An 8,749-nucleotide genomic window follows, 5' to 3' on the forward strand; every position below is an offset into this window, starting at 1 on the left:
ATGATAAGAAAACATTAGCATCTTTTTGGGGCCTTTTTGTTTTAAATGTTTGGTTTCTAAGATTTAACACATTTTAATAACCCTTTAATTCTTTCAGAAAAAAAAGTCTTCTAATAATTTTATTGGAAATGTTCTACACATTGGCTCACTTATAAATGAAAACTATGTAAATATAAAACTATAAGTGAAAAGCATCCAAATTAATTTACACTAACCTCTTATTATTCGATGTATGTCCAAGTTACTTTCAACATTATTGTTTCTATGACAAGTGTTCACTCACTCTGAAAGAGAAATAATAAAAAAATAGTATCGATTCTTGAGACATACCTCATATGAGCTGTGCCCTGAAACAGTTGCAAGGCAGCCATAATTGTTCAAAGCACTCAAGAGCACTCTAATTTTGTAAATTATTGATGACACTGGGTTTGGCTTCCTTCAAAGTAGGTTTTCTTCACTAGAGTCAAGGGCACAAGCTTAGATCTCTGACCTCATGAAGTCCTTTCACAAATGCACAGGACTGGTCACAAGGGACTTGAAAAGACAGGATATCAATTCATATAAATTTGTCATTAAATCTTGAAAAATCAACTCAACATTCAGTTGAACTTACTTCTCATGTTTTCTCCACTCTCTCTGGTGCCTCCCCAAATCACTGTGTACATTACTATCTATTTGCCTTGGATTCTCTCTTTCCAGAATCCCTTTCTTCTTCATCCACATCTTCCCCTCTTTCACGACCAAAGCTAAATGCTCTTCTCCATGACATTGTACCTGATTCTTTTTTCTACTACTTGTTTTCATCCTGTCTCCATCACTCCCCTCTTCAAGAAGTTGGTCTTGTCCCTGTTCTCCCAATTTCCACAGCACATGCTCTGTCCTTGTGAAATGGAATGTCCCATTTCATGTGGCCACAATGCCTTCTCTGCTAAACAGCATTTGATTCTTTGCATCTACCAAAATATGCACACCATGGCTCAGACATAGTGAATGCTCATGGAATGCGTGTCCATGAATGGGTGGTATTTGTCATCAATTTGGTTTAATGTGCTTTTTCACTTTTCTAATGTGAGGAGAGGAGAAGGTTCATAAATGCAGCTTTTTAAAACCAGGTAAAGCTGAGTCATTAGAGCCATCAATATTTATTAGAATTAGCATCTTTAAGAAAAGATTTGTCTTTATTTGGTATTTCATTCTACAAAGTCATTATTTATAATCTCCTAGATTTTGATAAAAGGAGCTTTTCATATGGCATTTTTTATAACTAAAAAGAGACTGGCATCTATTTAAAAATGCATTTAAAGTTCATTATATAGTACTCTTTTAAAATATGCTTGTTGATTATTTGAGACTTTCACCTGCTAGACCCATTAAATGTAAGGATATTTTCTTATCCACCTATTAGGATATCTCAGCACAGAGTATGGTACAGAGAAGATATATGGTAGATTTTTACATGAATAATCCCAAGAGTTTGAACTCTTCATGTGCATTTCTCCAGTGAGGCATCCACCTTCCTAAGTAGACCACTGGGCTTTTTATCTCATGGTTTTGTTGTATTTAAAATATTATGTAAAATGGAAAGAATATCTCTTAGAGTTAAATAATGTTTTCTGTTTTTCATACCTTTAGGAAAATAATTTCAACCCTCTGAGATTCTAGTTAATATATACTAAATCATTTATTATTATAAAAAAGTATAATTTCTACATGAATATTTTTAAAAAGGGAAGCATCTTCCACCTTTGGTTATTCTGTGACTCAACTTTAGATAAATTTTGTTTTGAATACATCAGCTTACTATGTAAGAAGATCTATTTAAAATTTTGGGTAGTTAAACAAACTCTAATTGAGCTAACTTGATAAATAATCTCAGTTTGTTAAATCTGTTTAAATGATAACTTAATATATTTTCTGTCATGATTCAAAGTCAGGTAGGGTATCACACCTATCCAGTGCAGTTGTAAAAGGCCCTGAAATAACAAGATCACCCTGATTGACTCCCTCTCTAGAAAAAGACACCCCAGTCAGTTCATTCACCATCCTGTTCTCACCTGGGTAGCCTAAAGCATGATGGAAGGTACTGGAGAAAGATAAAGATTACTAAAAGGTCTCTTTCCTCTAGAAAAAGGAAACCTTTTCTTTGAAACTCTTGTATAAAGGCTAGCTCAGCTGACTCCATGGCACTTTCCTCTCTGCTGATTTTTGATCTAGCTATCCATAGGTTCCTATGTAGGTTCCAATCACCTCTTTCTTAGAGATAGTGTGACTACTTGCATAGAAGACATGCTGCTACCCACTGGACTTTCCTTTGTTGCCGTTCCTATTTCAGTCATATCTTAATATGCCTCTTGGGATTCACCTACCACATCCTCGTCCTCCAGTGAGAGACTGTCTCCCAAAACACTGGAGGCTTCACTGATCCTAAAGACAAGCAAACAGACTTTTTTTGTGTAAGGGTTTTACTGCTAACCATTCCAGGGCAAGATTACAACAAGAACAGAAACACATGTTCCAAACTCCTCCAAAGGTCTAACATTCCTAGTACTTTTGAGATACAAACCTTATTCAAAAATTTCCCTCTACTGGATTAAAAAAAAAAAAAAAAAACAGAACTATAATGTTCTGTCAGTGTTCTGTCCCTCTCTCCAAGAACAGATCTCCTCAAAAGACTTTCTCCTCAGTACCTGTGTTGTTTTCTTGGCCCGTTTGCATCTCCAAGCACCCCCAAGCTAGCTGTCTTACATTCTAAGGAAACCATAGGTCTTCATGGTCCCTCCTGACTGTGACATTGCTCACCCTACAGTTCAGAGGCAGCATCATTGAGGAAAACTGAGCACAGCCCAGACTAATACATGCCCATTGCTGCTGCCCCCTACACCCTGTATGGGCAGTATGAGCATTTCTGTAGGGACTTCAAGAAGGGCCAAGAGGCCAGGTGGGAACAGGGTGGCAGGCAACTCTCTCTCCACTCTTTTTCTTCCTTCTTAACTGTGTAAATAAAGAAATGAGTGGCAATGGCAGAGCGCCACTGCTGTGTGGACCCAGCACATATTGAGAGGAGTGCTCAGGTTTGTTGCAATGGCATGAGGACAGCGTTACTCACAGTCTCTTGGCATTTCTCCTTCAGGCTGCCCTAAAGGAAACAAAAGAGTGTGGTGCACTCCAACAGTGGTCCATCTCCTTACTTTCTCTTCTCAAATGTGTCTTTTACTCTTTACCCTGAAGCTAATTGCAGTTCAGAAATATGTCACTTTTCCACCTAGAAATCACTTTTTATTACCTGGAAGATAAAGTTGAAATTCTTTAATGCAACATGTAGAAACCCTTAATGGCTTGACTCTAGTGTGTATTCTTGTTGATCAATGGGTATGTTTCCTTATATGACAGTAATGAGAATGACCATCATCCAATCAACCAAGAGCTTATCATGTGCCAGGACCCATTCATACCAAGATGGGAGTCAAATTTAACTAGTTTGCTTTTCTCAAAACACTTTAGTCATGCCTCAAGCCTTTGCTTGTGATGGTTTTTTTATGCCTTTTGCCTGGAAAATATCTACTCATTATTTGAGGCCCAACTCAAATGCATTTCTCCTCTGAAATCTTCCCTTCTCCCTTCTGTAGTAGCTTTGATTGCTACCACAAAAAATTACCAAAAACATGTCACTTAAAACAGCACCTAGTTCTGTTGGTCAGAAGTCCAGGTTCAGTGGGGCTTCAGCCAGGTTCTCTGCTGAGAGTCTCATGATGTTGAAATCAGGATGTCTGTGGGGCTATATTCCCTTCTGGAGATTCTGGGAATAGATCTATCCTCAGACTCATGAACGTTGTTGATCATAGTTTCTTGTGGTAGCAGAACTGAGGCCTCTGTTGTCTCCTGGCTATCAGCTGGGGCCAGTCTTTGCTTTCCCTGAAGTGCCCTCTATCAATAGCAAATCCAACTCTTCTCCCACTGTAGATCCCTCTGCTCTCACCTTCTGCTGCATATCTCTTTCCCTCTTGCTTCCAACGGGAGAAAATCCTCTACTTTTAAGGGCTCATGTGATTAGATTGGGCCCACCTAAATAATCCAGGCTAATCTTCGTATTGTAAAGTTCATAGCCTTAAATAATGTTTGCAATATCCTTTCTACATGTAAAGTAACATGCTCACAGGTCTGGAGAATAAGGGGGTGATATCCTGATGACCACACCTCTTCTTCCCTAACCATAATTGAATTGTACTTCCAAACCATAGGGTAGATATCATAGAGTCTATTTTAGCACCTTTGTGCCAGAGCCTGAGTGGCCCTTGGATGTTTGCAGCCCTTCCTGTGTCTGGGTTACCTTGGCGTCTGGGGGTCCCCCTACCTATGGTCTCAGCACTGCTAAGAGGTCTGCACAGTCACCTGACTCTTCTTAGTTGGGAGTCTTCACTCCCCACCTCACCTCCTTCACATCTAGCATAATGTCTTTAATGAAATTAAGGAGTATACAGAAGAAGGGAGCATGCAAATTAATATGTCAGTAAATTATTCATCCACAAAATAACTAATTTTGTTAAAACCTCATGGAAGAAGCTATAGAGCTTACCTAGCTCTAGAAGAAAGGGTAGACTTTCCACAGTAAAATATAGAACAAGGAACATGGCCTTCCAGGCAAAGGAATGAAGATAGGTGGGGAAACCTATAGCATGCTGGAGAACAGTGAGACCCAGGGGACTGTGGAATAGGTCACATGGTCCTGAGAGGGTCTGGCACTACTCAGAGAGGGGACTATTGTCACACTTAGAAAGAATGGACTCCACTGGGGACCCCTAGCCTTAGGCATGTTCTATGAAAGTTTAATAGAAACAAATAGACCATTGACATCATGAAAGGTCTGTAGCTGTATTTAGCACAGAATAAAATGTTATATTAAAGTTTGGCTCCAATGTGGGAGGGGACTTTCATCTATCTTAAATATAGTCCTTAAAAAAGAGACCTCCTGCCAGGACCAGGATTGGGCAAGGATCATACTTGGGTAGCAGTCTGTATCTATCCCATCAAAGTCATCAGGACTGTCCATTCATCACAGCACTATTTGTTTCTCCACAGTAATGTGAATATTTTTGTACCATCAGAAAAGGGGACAGGGTAATTTCTAAAGAAGAATGGGAGAGTATAGTTTCCATCCAGCATCCACTTGTGAAAAATAGTTAAGACAACTGAGATAACATATTGAAAGGGATTTGTATTTTGTCTTCAGTAAGGACCTGTATCCATAATTTTAAATTTCAATTTGAAAAAGCCCCCATTATTTAACCTTTTCACATAGAGTGAGAATTTTTTTTTTAAATTTGAGAAAATAAAATCTCTAAACTGTATGTAAGCCTCCAAAATGACATTTTCTATGAAAACAGTCCTGGGTTTGACAAATGTGCAACTTCTCATAATGTGTGTGATGTGATTGCATGATATAATCTGCACTGTTTGTATATGAAAATTAGATTCACTGGCATGCTAGCTGTCTAACAATGTGCATTTTCTTCAATTAGGTGGATGCTCATGGAAATATTCTATTAACATCACTGGAGGTTCACAATGAAATGAATGAGGTCACAGGCAGTGTTGGTGATACCAGGAATTCAGCAAGACCCTTTGACAACTCAGGAATCCAGTACAGGAAACAGAGCATGCCTAGGGAAGGGCATGGGCGACACATGGGGGACAGAAGCATCCCGCACAAGAAGACCCATCTACGGAGGAGGTCTTCACAGCTCAAAATTAAAATCCCTGATCTAACCGATGTGAATGCCATAGACAGATGGTCCAGGATCGTGTTTCCATTCACTTTTTCTCTTTTCAACTTAGTTTACTGGCTGTACTATGTTAACTGAGTGACTGTACTTGATTTTTCAAAGACTTCATTTAACACTGAGTGAAGTATTACTCTGCCTGTCAAGTTTTTATACCTGTACACACACACAGACACACACAAGCAGACACACATATATACATACGCAATTGTATATATATGTGAACTTTCTCAGCATATATATAAAATACACGTGTATATGAGGATGTATGTGTATATGTTTATACACACAGGTATAAGTACCCATGTGTATGTAAAACAAATACACATACATATATACATTTTGCAGCTATGGACAATTTAACACAGGATGCATATTAAAGAAAGTCATAGTTGTTTTTTTTTTCTTTTTTAATTGAAAGGGACAAGCATCGTCTAAATATTATGCCTTGAGAATGAGGGCGTGAAACACAATATCATCCTAAAATGTGTCTTTTATTATCATAAGTTAGATGTTTTAGTTTGAAAATCAGAAAGAAACTCTTAGTTAATCTTCAAGCATTTATTCAGTGGTATTTCCAGTTTAAAATGAGTCACACACTTCACATCCTTTCTGTTTACTAGAAGACTTTTCAGCTCTTTTGGTGATGGGATTTGCTTTCATCAGGCACACTTTTTCTGTAATGGTTTAGTGGATGAGGTGAGCTACTGATGTGTGCTCACCTGTTGTTTTAAACATAGATAGATCCCACGTTGATGTCTGAAACATTCATCCTTAGAAAACCCATCAGGTATGGATGGCATCTCATTGTAAGTACTCTTAATGTACAGTATATTTTTTTTTTGTTCACTTGGAGTGGATTCAGCTTATTGTCATATGGGAATACAGTGGCATGTTTTGGCAAGTTTAGTTGACATTTCAATCACTGAAAATGTGCTCTACATCTTGTATGGATTTCTAGGCCTGATATCTAGCAGAAAGCATAGACGTCTCAGGTTATTTGTTACTCTAAGGTAAAACCATCTAGGATGATTTTCCCCCTTGTCTTTATGTTATCAATCACTCTTATAACATTGTATGTTAATATAAAATATATTTGCATAATATGCATATATATGTATATTTACCAAGATTTTGTTTCTTAATGCTTGCTATCATGGCAGCATGCGATGTCATAATTTTCCTTTACATGATGTAATTACATTCTGTTATCTAGAATTAAGATTGATGCTTAAAACACTTCTGTTTAATTTCAGAAACCAAGAGACATCTTCATGCCTTCATTTCTGTATCTGACATATTTCATAAGCACATCCAACTACTCCTAGTCTAACTAGGATGCTGCAGGAACATGACCAGTACACACCACGCATCACCCAGTAATCCATGACCGTTCTCTTGAGGCAAAGGAGAGCAACCCGACAACAAACACAGTCACTTTTGGTTCCTTCTGATCCACAGCCTCATCAGTATTTGGACTTTTTAAAGCTCGTAGAAACAAGACAAGGTGCACCGGTTTCATAGACGCAACCTTAACTTACTATTTAGATGAGATCTTTCTAAAGAAAAAAAAAGAGATGATATATTTTTTGTAAACAATATTTCTATCACAGGCCTCCATAAATGGAAATGACTACAGTTGTGCAAATGGATGTCACAGTGAAGTTAAGCATTTGGAGAAAAAAAAAAAAAGCAAAATATTCAGGAAAGAACTGCTAAATTAATACTTTATCCTAACATGCCACATATGCCTCGCCCTCTCTGTTCTATCCTAAGCCAATGACCAAAATCTTGTCAAATACACTATTGGCTGGCACCAGTTTTCTCCATTTGATAGAGGCACCACCTTCCCTAAGGATGCATGTGGTGTGGGCTATCACCATAGGCTGACCACTACTTGATTTTTCTTTGGTTGCCATAACAATCTTTAATTTGCGGGTCTGTCACAGTTCAAGACCCACTGTCAAGTAAAACATAACCCACAAAATCTCATACTAGAAGCAATGACTAGTTTTTTGTTTTGTTTTGTTTTTACCTTTTTCCCTCTTTCATCCCGACCTTTCTTCAACATCTTCCACCTACTGCTCTCTGGTTTTATTTTTTATCTAGAGACTAACCAGTGATTTCTGGTCTTGGGCTTTTCTCTGACAAATTTTTTTTCACGGGTAACAATGAGGGATCCTAAAAGTTAAATAGATTGGGAAAAACCTTGTAAGTGGCCTTATCATTGTTAACATATTAAAAAAAAAAATACATTTGCGCAGACCTTATCCCTTTCAATACTTCAGGTATCTATTTCTGTATCCAGCGATTCAAGGAGTAAGCTCCACATGCAGAAGAGGGACCCCAAAATGCAAATGAACATGGACAAAAGCAGTCAATGGCAGATTTACTTGTACAATTTATATTATTGAGAACTGTGACATTAATTCTTTCTGGGAGAAAAATGATTCAAAACATTTTTGATGCATAGTTGAGGTACCCAATTATCAAAGGCAGAGACCCTATGGGGCTCAGAAGAGCTGCAGTCTACTTATCAAGGTTTTCTGGTTATAAATTTGCATGGTATAGTTATAATAGCTTTTGAGCTTTTTATATGCATTTGGCACCAAGACTGGGATCCACAACTTTGTAGACACTGCGATGAAGTTAACATAATAGCTATATTATAAATAGTGTTTGTAACTACACACACACACCACACACACACACTCACACACACGCATACATACATATATTCTGTAAAAAAAAAAACAACTTTTTAAGATCCTTGGGTATGTGTTTGCTTTACTCCATTTCAGAAGAAAATTACTTTTCTTCTAATAAAATTATTTTATAGCTTCTCCATTTTTAAAAGTTGTGAGAAATATTGAGAAGCAGAACTCTGTGCTGACAGAAGAGAGTTGAGTTCGGTTCTCTGTTCTGTTACAATGACCTCTCGTTACTCCACAGTAGTCACAGGAGTGAGCTGT

General features: G+C 37.7%; 1 protein-coding gene across 1 annotated transcript in view; it reads left to right on the forward strand.

Annotated features, from left to right (window-relative positions):
- GABRB3 (gamma-aminobutyric acid type A receptor subunit beta3) overlaps nt 1–5,975 on the forward strand; it is a 73,004-nt gene extending 67,029 nt beyond the window's left edge. Inside the window, exon 6 of the mRNA XM_039224345.1 lies at nt 5,517–5,975. Within this exon, the coding sequence (XP_039080276.1) occupies nt 5,517–5,858 (342 nt within the window). The 3' untranslated portion in view covers nt 5,859–5,975. The remainder of the gene's footprint in view (nt 1–5,516) is intronic.
- Nucleotides 5,976–8,749: the final 2,774 nt, after the last annotated feature.

This window comes from Hyaena hyaena, unplaced genomic scaffold (genome assembly GCF_003009895.1).
Source record: "Hyaena hyaena isolate Hyena2069 unplaced genomic scaffold, ASM300989v1 scaffold_1623, whole genome shotgun sequence".
In the NCBI taxonomy this organism is placed as follows: Eukaryota; Metazoa; Chordata; class Mammalia; order Carnivora; family Hyaenidae; genus Hyaena; species Hyaena hyaena.